The sequence below is a fragment of the Siniperca chuatsi genome, linkage group LG7 (assembly GCF_020085105.1).
Source record: "Siniperca chuatsi isolate FFG_IHB_CAS linkage group LG7, ASM2008510v1, whole genome shotgun sequence".
Classification (NCBI taxonomy): Eukaryota; Metazoa; Chordata; class Actinopteri; order Centrarchiformes; family Sinipercidae; genus Siniperca; species Siniperca chuatsi.
This window is the reverse complement of record NC_058048.1, coordinates 19,722,979-19,740,697: the sequence shown is the minus strand read 5'-3', so window position 1 is coordinate 19,740,697 and position 17,719 is coordinate 19,722,979. Positions and strand designations below refer to the sequence as shown.

Here is a 17,719-nt window from a genome sequence, read left to right as displayed (position 1 = left end):
TATACGCTTTTACAGATTAAACTAACAAGATATCATGTGTTTATTGCTGAGATTTAGAGGTGCCGGTAGGTGGATTTGTTACCATTTGTTATGCCAAGCTAAGCTCACCTGCTGCTGGCTGTAGCTACATATTTAGCATACAAACATGAAAGTGGTATCAATGTAACAAATATGTGTATTTTCCAAAATGTCAGACTATACCTTTAAATGGAATATACATTGATTTTAGACTATATTTATATTTAATATGTACAAGTAGATGCAGTTGTAGTCAAATCTATGCCTGCAACAACAGTGAAGCTATGCAGCACAGTCAAAACACTCACACACAGAAGACACAGTGACCTTGTATCTGTTTGTAGAGCTGTGAGCTCAGCAGCAGCTCACTGTCAGGACTGGAATACATATCATACTGAAGCTGTCCCAATTCTTCCAAACACAAATGTCAACACTGTTGCTTCACTTAAATAGAAACGCAGCCTGTACTCACAAGACCTGTTATTTGTGTGTGTGTGTGTGTGTGTGTGTGTGTGTGTGTGTGTGTGTGTGTGTGTGTGTGTGTGTGTGTGTGTGTGTGTGTGTGTGTGTGTGTGTGTGTGTGTGTGTGAACAGTGGGTTCTTGTCTCCAACCAGGGAGTGAGGTATCGGCCAGTGAAAAGCCACCATTGTGCAAAAAAGGGAGAGCAATTATTGAGGAATGGAGGTAAAGAGAAGAAAGGAGAAAGAACTATTAGTAAATGAAGAGGAGATACATTTTAAAGAACCTGTCCTTCTAGCATATATTTGTCCAATTTAGATACAGTAGGGAGACAAAAAGGGAGAATGGAATCAGAGTAAAGCAAAGGACAGAAACCGTAGGCATGCAGAGATATACACACACACACACACACACACACACACACATCCACATTTAAACACATCTCAGATCTTAACCACTAAACAATTTCTGGCCACAAGAGCCAGCAATTTGGGGAAGGGAGAAGTAGGATGCTCTTTGTTAGCACAGATAATTAAATTCATCTCCCTCCTCTAATATAGATTTCCAGGGAAGATTTGAAGGCTCAAAACAAGCACCCTGTCGTCCAGGGCCAGGGCTAAATCACCCTCTAGGTCTGCGGATAAATGGTTGTAGTGCAGAGTGGAGGAGAAAATGTCTTTGTCAATTCAGCAGAGGAAATTGCTTGGTGAATTTGAGGAAAAACACAAATTAGCCCAGTTGTGTTCCTCCCAATTTAATTTGGACAGTGACGACTCTGGTGCTCAAGGCCAGGAAATGAGGGAGGTGGATAGGACTGTCACTCGCTCTCTTTCTCTCTCTTTTGCTCTCTGTTGCGCTTTCTCTCTCTCTCTCTCTCTCTCTCTCTTTCTACTCCCTTTCCCCCATGCATCTTAAAATGTTAATGTAATGGATTAGGCAATTTTCCATGTCATCATCATGTGGAAACAGGCGTTTGGATAATTTGCCATCTCAAGATTTTATAGGAAGCTCTAGTGGGAAAATTACCCAGTAAAGCGCACAACAGGTTACTATAACGTCATATTCATGACAATATAAGTGAGTGAGCTAATCAAAAGGGCAGAAAGTTTGTGTGTTTCCAGCCATGACATGCAAGGTTTGCATTTCATTCACTCAAAACTAAAAATTGAAAAGTCACACCTGGAAGAGGAGCAATAAGCAAACATGGAAACTGTGAACTTGACACAATTTGATTGCTTCCTGCATTAAAGAGACCCTGAAAATGAATCAAATTACTTACAATGAAGGAAGTAATATGATAGCACATAATATTTAAAAAGACAAGATAAAGTACAAGATGAGCTCTTGGTAAAAGAATTGTGTAGAAAAGGAAGGAGAGGCAGGAGCATGTATTTCCTGCCCATTTCACACCTCCACCTCTCAGTGGCGAATTCCACACATTTGTAAATGGTTTATGGGGCTTCTGTGATGACTGTTTTACCACACACAGCCCACCCAGACACACACAAGAGCACACAACACAAACATGCTGTATAACAGATTATGTTAAATTGTGTTGTCAGGCAGGTGTGGGATGCAGAGGTGACCTCCTGCATGCTAATCCAGCTGCAGACCAGTGATAACTTTTGACTAGTGGTGCTTTGAGAGTTTTTTCCCCACTTATTATGAGAATGTAATGTGCTACAGTTGAATTCACCTGTGACTGTACATCCTGACTATGCCTGCAGTCAATTCCAGTTACTAAGTTTGTAAGGGTAATAGTTTCAGTCATTTTTCAATCAAAAACACCAAACAGGTTCCAGCTTGTTTAATGTGAGGATTTGCTGCTTTTCTCTGTTTTATATAATTGTAAACTGAATATCTTTGGTTTTTGGATGTTGGTCCGCACAAAACAAAAGGGGAGATAAACTGATTTCTGACATTTTATAGGCTAAATAATAAAATAATCAGCAGATTAGTCGATAATGAAAATAATTGTTAGTTGCAGCCCTAGTGTGATTGACCAATTACCGATCAATGATAGAAGAAGTAATGTATTTCAACCTGACTTTCTCACAGCTCACATTATGCAAAGGTATAACAAGCATAAATAGTAAAATGTATATTTAGCTGTTTTAAAACATTGCTCGTATGACTGCATGTCATCAGTAGCCTTGTGCAAAATTGTGTCCATGTTTATATAAATCACAAATATTATCAAAAGAAAGTTAGATGTTTGTCCTTGAGGGCTGATGATCTTGCCAGTGGCAGTGTATGAAATGTTTTTTGTTTTAACTCATTGCAGCAGCATATGCTCTTATTAAATTTTTTAGTGAGCTAGTGAAACTAGTCATCTGTTCAGATCAAAAAGTTATGATCACTGGCTGAAGATGTAACCTGATTATTTCCAAGTTAACCCATCTCTACGTTCAATTACCAGAGGCTCTTCCTGTGTGGGAATTGACTTTTTTATTTGGAGGGAGTTTGGCAAGTTAAACCACTGTACGCACAACCCTCTAGCAGAGAGTGTGTGGCCTTACATTTGCAAACTGTTTTCCAACTGAGCTGTAAAGTTTATGGTGATGCTGTTTGATTACTCAGTATTCTGATGCAAAATGTCCCCTGAGCCTTCCTGAATGTGTCACACTTCCATTCCACCTGGACCTCAGCACAGCCCCCCATTTTTGTTTTTTCTCAGCCCTCGCCTCATGAGGGGAGCAAACAGTTAACAATGCTCAGTGAACCTGCTGCTTCTGGTTTTTGTCTTTGTTCGGAGCAGCTGTTCTGTGGAGTAACTTGACTGACAGTATGTCGGCTGTGTTGTAGTCAGGCTTGTATGAGAGATGTGCGTGTACATACATGTGTGCCTGCACTGTACCACACAGGCTGCTATTGCGCCTTTGAAGCAATGAATTGAAACTCTCAAGTGTGTTCATCTTGACTCCCCCAGGCTATCTTTCAAACATACACACACAAAGGAGCAGTGCCAGGTCCAGTAATCTACATGCCAGAGTGTGTGCTGGCAGTGCCAAGTGCGTCTTGCGGGCTCTTGTGTGGAGTGGGATTATGTTAATTTGTCCTTGGTGGAAGCACTCTCACCAACGCCTTCACACAATTGTCAGGAGAGACAGACAGAGAGAGAGGAAAGGAGGCAGCGAAGGAGTTGAGAAAAAGAGTGGGAGAGAGGTGAAGCTGTGATAAGCAATTTGGAGAGGGAAGAACAGAATGAACAGCATAGAGACATCTTGGTGGAAGAATAGGAGAGGCCTGAGGCTGATGGAGAGAAGTGGAGATGGAAGGAGATGAGTGGAATTGGGGATAATGAGGAATAGAGAGCAAGACAAACGACTTGTGAGGCTGAATCAGGTGGGATTGTGATGAACAGTGATAGATGAGAAAGGTGGAAGATGTGTAGAGGAGAGGTGGAAGAGTCGAAAGGGGAAAAAATGGGAAAGAGACAGATCCAAAAAGGAAGGGATAGAGTTTACACTCCAGGCATCTCTTTCTTGCTTCACCACCTTGATTCAGAATCAGAATCAGAAATACTTTATTGATCCCCGAAGGGAAACTCTTTGTTACAGCAGCTCGCCTTTACATCAGTGCACACAGGAGAAAGTACTAGCAAAAAATATAATACAATACACTATAAAAACAGGTCAGAAAATAAATTAAGTACCAGGTGGGTATAAGTATAAAATAAGTGTGAAGTACCAAGTGGATTTATTCTCATAATCTTTTTCCCCTCTGTCATTTTGCCTTTATTGTATGGTGAAAGTAGAGATACTGAGAGAGAAGTATCTGGTTTCTGGCCAGAACTGAACCAGGGATGTTGCGGTTAGATGGTATACGTCTTAACCATTAGGCCATCAGACGCCCCTTATAATCTTTTCAAACCTAAAATATTTAAACCAGTAGTTCCCAAGGGCCCTCCAAGGTGTCACAAGATAATGTTAGAGATTGCAAAATGATTAACAAGTTAAGAAAGAAGTAGAAAAAACATTTTGATACATAAAATTATATTTATTTTTTCTGGCTTGGCGCTTAATAATACAGAAATGCCCAATAACCAAAGAAACTTGGATGCCTCATGTCACCCAAAGTTTATCGTTCAAGGTGATTAAACCCAAATGTAATGGATATAGCGTAATGTTGTCAATGCACAGTATTTTTAACCTCCACACAACCAACTCTAGTAGTCATACAATTGTCTTAAGTTGTCCGATGACATGAACACTCGCAAGTTGTAAACATGGGAGTCTCTCCCATCTCTACAAAGCATCCCATATGACGTGGACATGGCATCATGCATTGCTTGGCTATAAAGATTCACGAGCCCAAAAGGTTGAGAACCAGTGATTTAAACCTCTAAACTTTCTTATAGCTCACATAATGTAAAACTTTATTTTCTGAGTCTTTACATTCCTCCTGTCCTTCAGGCCTACTGATTTCTGTTTGAAAGAAGGGCAGGAGCACTGCAGTGTTTAGTGTTTGACAGACAGAAACTTTTTTCAGAGAGGGTCATAATGACCATGGAAAGTCCTTCCTAAGTCGTAGTGCCATGGCAAAAATCTGGGCTCTAATGCTTGTGTGCAACAGCAGCATGTGCGAAAAGTGCTACAGAGAATGGAACTCTTCCCATTTGATTAGAAACAGTCTGAGTCGCTCATTAGTTGTTTGCACCTCAGTTGGATGTGTTTACCTGCTATCAGCACAGACGAGACGTCCTATGGGGACTGGTGTGTGTGAGCGTGTGTGAAGTGCTGCCAAAGCTGAAGCTGTGCTGAGTTAGGAATTCAGGATTGGGAAGAGGCCAAGTGAGAGTGACTCTGGAACTGTGTAATGTTGGGATTCTTACAGATTTAAGCATGTATGAAAGGGCTATTACTGTTCTTCCTCTGGAGTTTACCATACATAAACTTAAACCTGTGTAAATCCTGTATTAAAAGATCTAATTTGTGTGTGCGAGTATTGGAGCACTCACTGGTTGTTCTCTGAGACAACAGCACCACCTACCTGTGAATACTGGTAATGTCAACTTGTAATGATCCCTACTTAGATATTTTTACACATTTTTTTTAGTACTTCAGCTGACTCCACACTTTGTATCAGAGCTTGTTAGGATGACACCGAACCTCTTACTACAAAGTAAGAGGAAGCTGCTGCTATTAATATACTTGCACCCATGGTTTGGACTGTCAGAAAGTGCTCGGGGTAACAGCGCTTCTATTTGTGCATACAGCTAGTCATGTGGGGGGGAAAGGGTGTTAGGGCAATGTAGCATGCCAGAAAGCTATATATAAGTACCTGGGTTTGAGGTGCCATGACAGCAAGCATCCACCCTTCTGAAGAGTCTTTGGGGAAGACACTTAATCCCTACCATGCCATCCCTGGCCTCTGACATCATTGTGAAACTACAAAATAAGATCACAAAAAAGGTAACCTAATCTTGTTAATCTCCTGTTGCAGGCCCAAAAGAATGAGAGGGAGTCTATTAGGCAGAAGTTGGCCCTGGGCAGTTTCTTTGACGATGGGCCAGGCATCTACACCAGCTGCAGCAAGAGCGGCAAACCCAGCCTATCTTCACGGTAAGACCTCTGACCACTGTCATATTTATTCATGCTTAATTAATTCATATGTGACTGGTACTTGGAAAACACAAGATTGTTTTTTTCTAGTACTTTTTGGGGTCTCATAATTCTCTAAAGAAGAGTGTACTGAAAGAAGATGAGAGCAGTAGTAACATAAATGTCAGCTGTATACAAAGGTAAAAAAAAAAAACAGAAGGGTATAAATCTGAAAGTCTAGATTTACTGTCATGGGTACCAATAAAGAAAGGACAAACAGGGAGGAAGAGAATGAAAGAAGGAAGCAGAGAGGATCTGTATAGCGTGAATGAGCCACACACAGTCAGCCTTTGTGGCTCTCACTTCCCAAAAGACACCTACATGTGCACATATACACACTACTATCACCTCCTACACTGTACCTTACTGGAACTAGATGTTCTGTAAACAGTGATCTTTGTATTCATGTGGTTTGAATCACAAGGATTTCTCAATATTGCTGCAACAGATTAATGACTGGTTGTGATGCTTAATGCCCCATTAATGATTACATGGAAATAATAAGATGACAGTACTGTGTGAAAATATAATAAACTTGTCTGGGGTGGCAAAGTCATAGACACACTGTATTGGAGCCCAATGGATTTTTGAGGCTGATACCGTTATCAATATTTGAGAATTGAAGAATCAGATTACAACATATCGATCAATATTCTTTTTTTTTTTAAACATGGAACATGTTTTTATAAGGATCCCTTAAATTTCTTTTTTAAGGTATTGTAGGAAAAGTAATGCCTGCACACTGACTCCAAGCCACAAAATGTATTCAAAAAGACAATGTTTCGATCCAAGTCAGATCTTCATCAGGTAAAAATGTTGGAAGGAATGGTTTCCACACCCATATATATATACACGCACGCACGCACGCACACACAGACACACACACACACACACACACACCAATAGCCTGTGTGTATTTTGTGACTGCAATTTTGCGGCTTGGAGTGTGTGTGCATGCGCTGCTTTTCGAATAGTCTCGCACCTATGTGATGTGCGTATAATTACACCCCTTCAGTTGTAAATAATTGTGACCAAGATATGTACTGAGTGACACTTTATATTTAAAAGATAAACTTGTCAGTGCTCTCTCATCTCTCAAACTATGTAATGGTGACATTCAAACATATATTTGAGATTTCTGTACTGCAGTTTCTTGTTACTTATCAGCTGACATATTCACCAGTAATAATGCTAATATATATGCAATAAGCTCATGTCTGCAGATATATCAGTCAGGCTTTACACTGTAGAGGCATCACACTATATCAGCTGCTAGTCGTCAGAAAAGTTAGTAAACGCTCCCACAATCTATTAAATTCGAGTTACAGGGAGGTTTTTGATGCTGCCTCTCCCGAAAAGAACAATCGACCACTCAGGTCCTATTTTAATCTGGACTGATTGGATCTATGCTGTGTAACCAATCAGCTCTGTTTGTAATTGCTGCATTGAATAAGCAGATTATTGATCCACAGTGGGCTGGATGTAGTGATATTCTGCTCCTCCATGGCACAAAAACACCCCCGCTGGTCCCAGGTATATCGGATCACACCTACCAGAGGCATTCTGGATCAATCCATATTGAAGTCAAGAGGGGAGATGATTAAAATCATAAGCCCTCCTTAATTCTGTCCTCAGCCGGCACTTTGCTCTGTTGATGAAGGCAACTAGCATCTGTTAGGATTTTCTTTGCATTTGTCTTAATTTTTTTGCACTCTTTCTCTCTTTAACACATGGCGTAGTGCACACAGTACAGTGTGCATATTCACAGCACTCTAAATCCTTTATTGAGGCAAAGGACTTTTTTGAACTCATCAATGGTCATTTGTATTAGCAGCAGTGCTGTTGACTGTGCTGTCTGTTTTGGCCCTGGTCAGAGTCAATTACTGCAGAAAGAGTCAACATTGAACTGACTTGACTCTTATCTGCATTTATGCTAATATTAACATGTCTCCTTCTGTTTGAATCTATCTCTATCTCTGTCTCTTCCTGCAGGCTGCAGAGTGGGATGAACCTACAGATCTGTTTTGTCAATGACAGCGGCAGCGACAAGGACAGTGATGCAGATGACAGCAAGACAGAGACCAGTCTGGACACACCTCTGTCCCCGATGGTACACACGTGTGCACTTTAAAACCCACAAAGAGTTATTATAAGATTTCTCAAGAATGAAAGAAAACTACTTAAATCTTGAAATCACTACAAAATGTGTATTATGAGATACAGGGTTGATGGTGTGAAAGTGTCAAGTGTAAACATTTGACTGTGTAAAAGCGAGATTGAGACAGAACAAGAATGAAAGCAGTGAAACGGGGAAGATATTCATTACGAATCACAGAGATAGCTGGCAGTTTCGTAGCGCTATGAATGTCCATGCTCACGTTTTCTGGCCTGTTAATCAATTCATGGGCAGCAAACGAGAGGTGAATTGGAATACGCTCGCCGTGGCCATGGATGACTGGCCACATTAACCTCCTGTCAGCCTCAGACACATTTAACAAAAAGAGAGAATTATCATCTCTTTACATGTTCATCCTTGCTCTCCTCACAGCCCATTTGATGTATACTGACGTTCCTGTCAGTGTGAAAAACCTACATACCAAAATGCCAAGAATACATAAACATTAATCATCTGACCTAGTCTTTCTTATATTTCCCTCTGTCCTTCCTCCATTATTACCCTCCTTTCTCCCACCTTTACTACACATTCTTCTCCCTCATTTCTTATTCTGTTCACTTTCTCCATATTTTATTCCACCTTGCCACACTTGTCTTTTTTTCCCTCTTCCTCCTTCCACCACATCCTCCCTGCAGTCCAAGCAGAGTTCGTCTTACTCGGACAGGGACACCACAGAGGACGACTCTGAGTCTCTGGAGGACATGGACTTCCTGAGTCGACAGAAGAAGCTGCAGGCGGAGGCGAAGCTGGCCCTGGCTATGGCCAAGCCCATGGCCAAGATGCAGGTGGAGGTGGAGAAACAGAATCGCAAGAAATCACCGGTGGCCGACCTGGTCAGTACCAGAATTACACAGTAATGCTGTCTTTGACCGGGAAGTTTTACATCAATAAGGACAATTTTTAAAAAGGGGAAACACCTGGCTAATTTTCTATGAATTCAATATTCCTTGACATTTCAAAATCATGTAAATGGAATGGCCTGGTTCAAGTTATGTAGTTTTATACAGATAAGGTTAGCATGCAAATGCAACACAAAATTGATCCACTGGAACCAAGAGATCCACTGATTTATAGAACATGTAAGAGTAGAGTTACTCCAAAAAAAAAGGCATATTTGCAGTTTCAAGTTTTTGGTTTTACTTTTATATTAACAAATGGATCACATGACTACTTGGATGTGAAAGGGGTTTCTTGTAGTGATGAACACACAGAGAATTATCACTCGACTCTGCTGTTCCCCTCAGCTCTGCAGAGCTATATAGCATCTTTCAGCTCATTGTTTAGGTTTCCCGGCCCACAATTTTACAGTTTTGGTTCACTCTCATCGCTCTCATCAGTGTAGTTTTTGGCAGACAAGCAGATGTTTTCATCAAAAACACTAAAAAATCTGCTGTAAGCTACCTGCCCAGAATCAAACAGCAAACAGACAAAGTTAGCGACTAGCTGGTGTGGAAATAAAACATTTAGCAGCTAAAGAGACAGAGATTTTTCTCAGGAGTTGGTGGAGAGGAGTGTCATTTTTGCATTACATTTACATTTGCCTAATGCCCAGAAACACGACTCCAAATGAATGCTAATGTTGCTCCATATCTGCTTGATGTGTAAATCGGGAACTGCTTGCTAACAAGTTCGCCATATTAATTAAAAGGTGAAAATGTGTTAGTGTTTTGTTTACAGCTTGTTTCTGCTGCCCCCCAGGTGGCCAAAAAATAAGTTATTGCTGGTTTAAAACCATCATCATGAACAATATATCAGGTGTGCCAGCTGATTGCTCAGTTGCATCAATTACGCTGATGATGTCACAGTTTTAAAGCATAACCAAATGCTTAAAACAGCAAGTATGCCTCCTTTTGTTGTAGTAACTACACTGGAAGATACAGGAAGACGATTGCAACAGAAATAACCACTTCTTTCTATCAATGACAAGGCAGTACATTACATTGACATTTTTCTGACATGGCTTACACTGGCCTGTAATGGAAACAAATCATAAAGTCACATTTTCACCATAAAGATGGGTAAGATAGCTAATTGGAGCAGAGAGCCACCAGATATAATGTGTAACAATATATCCAATATAACTTTTTATCATTTGCTTTTTAAGGTTTTAGAACAAAATGTTAGACTTGTGTCATGTGACATTAAATTTTTCTCCACATTGCCCTTTTAACAAGGTCCATTAGTCAAAGTACGTGAGAATAGATGGGTGGGTTGTGTTTCAGTAACATATGAGTATTATATGGGAGCTGACCAGGTCATATACATATTGTGGTGATGTCACAGGAAGCTTCCCCCCACCCCTCCTCTGTCCCCTCTGTTCCTCTGCCCTCATTTAGAGGAAGGAAGGTGATGATGACCCTGCTCATCATTATTTTATCAGTTTTTATCTGCTTCACTGCCTCTTCAGGAGCACACACACTAGCATACTCACACACCCTCAGACTTACACGCACTACATTTCCACCCGGACTTGCAGGCAGAACCGCTTTACTTATTCAGAAAGAGAAGGGCAGCTCGGCCGGGTCCATCTATAATTCATACGCTGGAAAGCATTGACTTCAGTGTTTAGGGATGTAGCAGTGCTCAGCAGTCAGAAGACATCACTGTCACATCCGGACCGAACGCACACTGAATATTAAGATGTATTAAGACTACAGCCGCCTGCCACGTCCACAACACCAGAGAGCTATTAAACAGAATTTACATGTGCTAAATGCTTCCCTAGAACAGTAATTCCTAACAAGGGGGTTCTCCTGCAGTTGCCTGGGGTACATGGAAGGATTGTGGAGTAGCTCAACTAACTTGAAAAAATAGAAATTGGGATTTGATTGAAAAAAATATACCCATCCAAATAAGAATACAAATTGGTGTGATGTCTGTCTTCACCTTCCACCAACCTGAGTCAGTTGTAAGACCTTAAAGCGACGCATTGCCACAGAAATTGCATGAAAACTAGTTGGCAAGTGCAAAGTCTAAATAGTTAGCAAAAAGTAATGGATGAAAGGTTTAAAAAGTCAGCTAAGAGAGGTTAAACAGGTGAAATAAATAGCTAAAAGTAATGGAAATAATTACCTAAAATGAATGGATAAAAAGGTGAAATAATTAGTTAAAAGTAATGAATAAATGGTTGAAATAGTTAGCTAAAAGTAATGGATAAACTATTTAATTAATTCGTTAAAAGTAATGCATAAGTTTATATAATTAGCTGTAAGTGATGGCTAAATGGTTTAAAGATCCAGCTTCTAAACACTGACAATTCTATTGTATGACAAAAAAAAGATTGAAACAATCCACTTTATGTAGTATTTTTGAACATTCAAATAAATTAAAACGAACACATTTGGAACATAACGGTAGTGTCAATGAAGGGGTACTTGAGCTCATCTGATAAAGAGGTTGGGGGTTACGTCAAACAAAAAGGTCCTAGAATAATCCTTCTGCTGTCATACTGCTGCCAGTTTAATTCAGTTCCAACTAAACCAGATTGTCTTACCTGCTTGTCAAGAATGGATCTGTCTGTGAACTGGGAGTGTGGGTTTTTCCTAAATCTGTACAAACAGATGTTTGTTTTCTCTATAGAAAACAAGAAAGTCCGCAAGAGAAAACAGGGGGACAGATTTAAAACCTCAATTCTCAACAAACTTCATTCAGAGAAGAGTGTAGTTCCTCAATCTGATATCGAGTCATTGCTGGAGGTTCATTTGCTGGTATTGAACAGTAATTTGTATTTAGTAGAAACTCACACCACAATCAGAAGACTACTGCGTTGAGTCAGGACTAACACCAATCTTGAGCCTTTCCCATCACCCACTAACTTTGACATCACATATCCCTCTATGTCACTCTTCAGTCGCCGCCTTCTGCACGTCCAGTCACTCGAAACTGAAACTGACACATGCCAGCCTCAAGTACAGTTGCATCAGTGCCAATGTGAAAGTGAAAGAGGGGTGATAAACTAGAAAGAAAAGCCAACCAGACGCCAACGCATGCAAACACAAGTGTGGCACATGCGCGCTTCTCACCTACTGTTTGTCAAGACTGGAGATGAAGTGGGAGGGAGAGAGAAAATTGGTGTTGGAGGAAAAGAGAAAGAATGTAGACTGGTTGGATGGGAATGTTGACAGAGGGAGAGTCTGGTAAACAAAAAGCAAATGATCTGACTGAGAAAGCGCACGTGATGCTTTGTGATTTTATTGCATGTTGTGGCTACACTCATTAACACATACAGTACACAAAGCCAGCAGAAGCATTGAAGAAATTATAATTTGGTTTTTAAGAACACATTCAAGGTAATACTGAAAAATAAAAGCACTCTTTGGAGCCATATTTGTTCAGTTACTAGTCAATACAATAATACATGGTCATACAATGCACAAATACAACTCCAAAACTTCCAGGACACTGCATTATATGGAAGACTTTCATTTTCACTCAGGGAAATAATGTGTAATTTCTCACCCTTTATTGTCACGCCACCTTTGTCTGTGATTACATAACAAATGTTTTCATTGCTGTGGATGAGTGGGAGTTTGTGCTAAATGATAAGACTAGGGATTTTTTAAAATTCCCATGAAAAGAGAAATCAAATTGTAAATGTAAGATGATCTATGAAGTAAAAATGAACCAGGTTGCTCCAGTCTGTAGTGTACATTGTGGGGTAAAAGCACTCAGTGGGCTCAGTAGTATCACTGCTGGCCTCTGCTGGACAGTTAAAACTTCAGTCACTGAGTTCATCTGCTGTTTATTTGTATAAAACCTGTTTGTGACCAAACAGCAATGGAATTCTAGTTGGAATCCCCCAACTTTACAGTCCCCCTACGCAGAGGTGGCACCTCAAAGAGTGATATTCCCTTTTGTTTCATCAGGGGCCTTGTCAGAAGAAGCAAAAAGACTGAAAAGCAGCCGTTTCTCACAGAAAGAGCAACAAATAAAAAGGCAACTAATCACATCACCTCAGGCAGAAGACTGAAGTTGCACATACTGTTAGTCAATCAAAACAGCGGACTCTTCCGGTTACTGATTCGATTCAATTTGCCTGCTCTTTTCATGCTGATAATTCATGTTGTTGTGGCTTTTGACCAGATTTCGGCAAATTTAGGGCTACAACTAGCACTTATATTCATTACCTGCTCATTATTCTTTTTCAGTGAATACATCAATTGTTTAGTATAAAATATAGATATATAGAGAAAATATATAGAAAATAGAGAAAAATGCCAATTGCCTCTTCTTAGAGAGAGAAAATCAGAAACACACCACGTATGAGATTCAACCACCAGTAAATGTTTGGCAGTTTTGCTGTCAATCGATGACTAATTGTCTCAGAACTCCACCGCTGCCATTATTTTGTACATAATGTCGATGCAGTGAAAGACATTTCTGACTTCATTTCACTCTGATTTTGATTCTGATTCTTATTTATTTAATGACATAGATGGATTTCAGATTATAATGATTATAGGTCCATGAGTTAACAATAGTATACAGTATATTTTTGTTGCAGAAATTGAATCGTTTGACACAAATGTCTTTAAGTGAATTGCATAAATATCTGAAAAACTAATCCTACAGCAGGAAAGAATATTTGTAGCTGAACCTTGTTTTCATCCATCTCATGACTCTCAGGTTTCAGCCCCTCAGATAGAGAAAGCACAATGTCTAACATGTTTTTCTCATGTACCCGTGTGTGTGTGTGTGTGTGTGTGTGTGTGTGTGTGTGTGTGTGTGTGTGTGTGTGTGTGTGTGTGTGTGTGTGTGTTTTAGCTTCCACACATGCCTCACATCAGTGAGTGTCTAATGAAGAGAAGCCTGAAGCCCACCGACTTGAGAGACATGACTCTGGGACAGCTCCAGGTTATAGTCAATGACCTGCACTCCCAGATTGAGAGTGAGTTGACCACACACACAGTACATACACACATACACAGACTCACTGACCTCTACTTTCAATTGCAGAAATGAGCAAGAGAGCAAATGGGGAAAAACATGCACATGCATACTGACCCCTATCCTTTTCAGTGGATGTGAAAGTACTTTTATATATGTTAGTCAGTTCAAAGAACTGTGCCAGTTAACAGCTTCCCCTGAGCATTTACTGTTACTGCACTGTACAGATCATTGATCCTGAATGAATAATCTGTGATTTTACATAAAGCAGCTCCAAAAATCCCCTTGAGTCCAAAATCATGAGCTAGTTTTACTTGAAAAAAAGACATTCCCCTCAAAATCTCTTTTGTCAGTGCTTCATATTGTCTGGCAAAGCTCAAAGCTGAAGGAACAATAGCTGAAACATGTGATGTAAAAAAACTAAACAAAACAACTACCACTGATGTGGGGTCTGACTGTCAGTGCTCATAAAGTTTTCAATGACTTTGTGAGGTCATTTTATTAAGCCATAGTGGGAGATTTTAGATTGTCACATAGTGTACAGAATTTCAAGTAGATTTAATGTCCATCTATTGATGAGAGTCACAATACAATATGTGTTATGGTTAAACGTGGTCATTGGGGAATCATAATATGATGTGGGCAAATTCCTGCTTTGTCATAGTAAAATATCATTTTTATATTCTTCCTCATATTATCTACCACTCCAGGTCTGAATGAGGAGCTTGTACAGTTGCTGCTTATTCGGGATGAACTACACATGGAGCAAGATGCCATGCTGGTTGACATAGAGGACCTCACCAGGTCAGAGGCACTTAATGAGGAACTTATTCAACAGCATTTACCATTATTTTTTTACTCATCTGGTGTATTAGAGAAAAATGTCCTTCATTTAAAGAATAAGGTCGGAAAGAGATATTGTCAAGAAATCTCATGAAAAAGACCAAAACCAACAATGTGTTAGTCCATCCCTCAATACTCTCTGGCAATACCCTGTTTGTGGCTCTCAGCCTCAAGCCCATTTGTTCCTACTGAAGATGTAAATATTTAGGAATAAGTACCAAATATATTTAGCATTGCACTCCTATAACATTGTCAAACTCACGATTGAAAACAATCTTGTTCCACACATTTTTTTTCCTAATCAAAACCTTACACCTACCCAAAATGCTACTTCAGTACCAACAGTTCGATCAGAGATGTTGTTATGGGTGTGTTATGCTAGTAGCAGCTAAAGTAGCCTCGAGCTGCTAGCCTCAAGCAGAGATGAGGAGTGGGCTGCAGAGGTCTGGTAAACTCACTTCTTTCTAACTCCACATTCCCAGATTATTTTCATTTTCAAATTTGTAGTCTTCGGCCACAACCAACGCTGACATCAGCTGAGGCAATTTACCAGACTTTGAGCAGCTCCCTCTGGAGCCACAAACGGCTTTAAACAACCTTTTTCACATGTGCAGTAGTACTCCCCAAGATCTGTAAACAGACTTTGATGTGTAAAATCGGTGGAGTTCCCCTTTAACAAACATTACTCAAACAGGACTATATAGAGCATTTGTTAGGGACTATTTTCAGCCACAGATTTAGTGTGCTTGTGAGCACTTAGGGCAGCAAGACGGTGTATTTGAGATAGACTCAAAATAACATGTCACATGTCACCCAATACAACATTGTTGCACACTCATTTTATTTTCTTTTATAATTTAATGTTTGATAGTTTTCGGATAACAATGGAGGTCTATGGCACAAAGAAATAAGCTTCACTAAGCTCCAGCTACACAGACAATACTTGTTAGTAGGATCAATTCATTGTTGGTTTTGGTCTTTTCTTGGGATTTGTTGACATCAAGAAAATCATAAAATATCACCAGACTTATCCTTTAAGTGATTTTATGTTCCTTTTCAGGCATGCTGAGAGCCAGCAGAAACATTTGGCTGAGAGGACCCTATCTAAATAAGATGCCCGTCCCTGCTCCACCATGCTCCCATCTGCCAAGCTAAGCTCCCGCTCCAAACCAGACTTTTCCCCTCTACCCATTCCACCTCTGCCCCATGTCGATCCAAATCCTGCCCGCTTGTCCCAAGTATTTTGCTCCTCGCTGCTTCCCCGTCTCCCCATGTCTACCCTCCTGTCCAACCCACTGACTCCAGTGGTAGCAGCAGCACAGAAGAAGGCCACCCTGTTTCTTTTGCTTCTGTGGTTTTCTCCCAGTGCTAAGGACAGAGAAGCACTTCCTGCTTCCTGGGAGAAGAGGAAACTGATTGTGTGTTGTCATGGATTCTGTCCCCAGCTTCCTGTGCAGTGATCGGCCTTGCTTTGCGATTTTTTTGTTTAACTTTCTACATTCGCCACTAAATTATAACTGTCAAATGCAAAAATTGTGGGGAAAAAATAAAATAATAGTGAAAAATTTAGTAGAAAGTCAGTCATGAGAAAAAAGAAACAACATTGTATAAAAAAACAATGGAAACTAACTTCTTCAGACCATTTTAAGTTGGACAGTAATTTTAAAGTATTTCAAAGTCGACCAGTTTTTATTCTGCACAAATGGTAGTTTTCAACTGAGAAATGTTTATTTGAAGGTGCTAAAAGAGTGTAAAGGAAACATGCCTGCCTTGTAGTGGAGTCGTAGCTTTTGGTAATACGTTCACTCTAATTGCTCTTCAACATTTTGTGAATGTTGATTTTCTGACACAAGTCATTTTAAATGAATAAGTGTGTTAATATCGTTTTCATCCTATTGTAATCAGAAACTTTATTTGAGGGAAGAAATGTTTATGTACAGATATGTAAAATAAAGAATAAACTTTGTTTCATATATGTTGGTTTGTTGTGCAGTTTGTTGAATTTGTACGGCTGCATGTTGCTGCAAGTCAGCTGGATAATTTTGCTCTTTCAAATGAGCTTCCTCTTTTTAATGAAAGTAGGAAGTGTTATCATTGGTCGCAACTGCAGTGAGAATATGAAACATCACCACATTACACGTAGGATGACTCAACTACGTCTGTATCTATCTTGCCTCATCATGACACTGTTTGTCTCTCACTTTCTCATTATGGTTGGTGTACTGCTCCTAAAGGGACTCCATATTAATTTGGACAACTCCTGTAAACTCACAATTAGGAATTTCTCTTTCAAGTGAAAAATGACAGCTTGTGGACTCTCAAATATATTATGAATGGTCACTTGTGGGTCAAGGTATAAATGTTCAGAAATTATTCTAAATGACTGGAAGGTTTGGTAATGATTATGATGTTATTTTTCATGTAAAATATGATAAATGTGTCTCTGAGGAAGTCCCCCCTACCCTCACCTCGGTGGGTCATCTGTCTGATCATATACTGTCTTTAAAGAGTGATGGTAAGTTTCACTCTATGATATGCTGCAGTGAAGCCAGAGAAAGGCCAGGAAACTCCTGTCAACCACTCACTGACTGACCACTGCAGTTTCAGAGAGAGCACTTCCTTTCAAAAGTGTGTTTAACACAACAAATAGATCCCCCACCCCCACCCCTCTCTCTCTCTCTCTCAACCCAACCTGCAGCGGTGGATAGCCGCCCACCATTGAATCTGGTTTCT

General features: G+C 40.0%; 1 protein-coding gene across 6 annotated transcripts in view; it reads left to right on the top strand.

Annotated features, from left to right (window-relative positions):
* schip1 (schwannomin interacting protein 1) overlaps nucleotides 1-16,961 on the top strand; it is a 204,612-nt gene extending 187,651 nt beyond the window's left edge. For all 6 annotated transcript variants that reach the window (XM_044202004.1, XM_044202005.1, XM_044202007.1 and 3 more), the window contains 6 exons: nucleotides 5,924-6,042; nucleotides 8,074-8,191; nucleotides 8,893-9,090; nucleotides 14,021-14,144; nucleotides 14,854-14,947; nucleotides 16,047-16,961. In XM_044202004.1, the coding sequence (XP_044057939.1) occupies nucleotides 5,924-6,042; nucleotides 8,074-8,191; nucleotides 8,893-9,090; nucleotides 14,021-14,144; nucleotides 14,854-14,947; nucleotides 16,047-16,098 (705 nt within the window). In that variant the 3' untranslated portion in view covers nucleotides 16,099-16,961. The remainder of the gene's footprint in view (nucleotides 1-5,923; nucleotides 6,043-8,073; nucleotides 8,192-8,892; nucleotides 9,091-14,020; nucleotides 14,145-14,853; nucleotides 14,948-16,046) is intronic.
* Nucleotides 16,962-17,719: the final 758 nt, after the last annotated feature.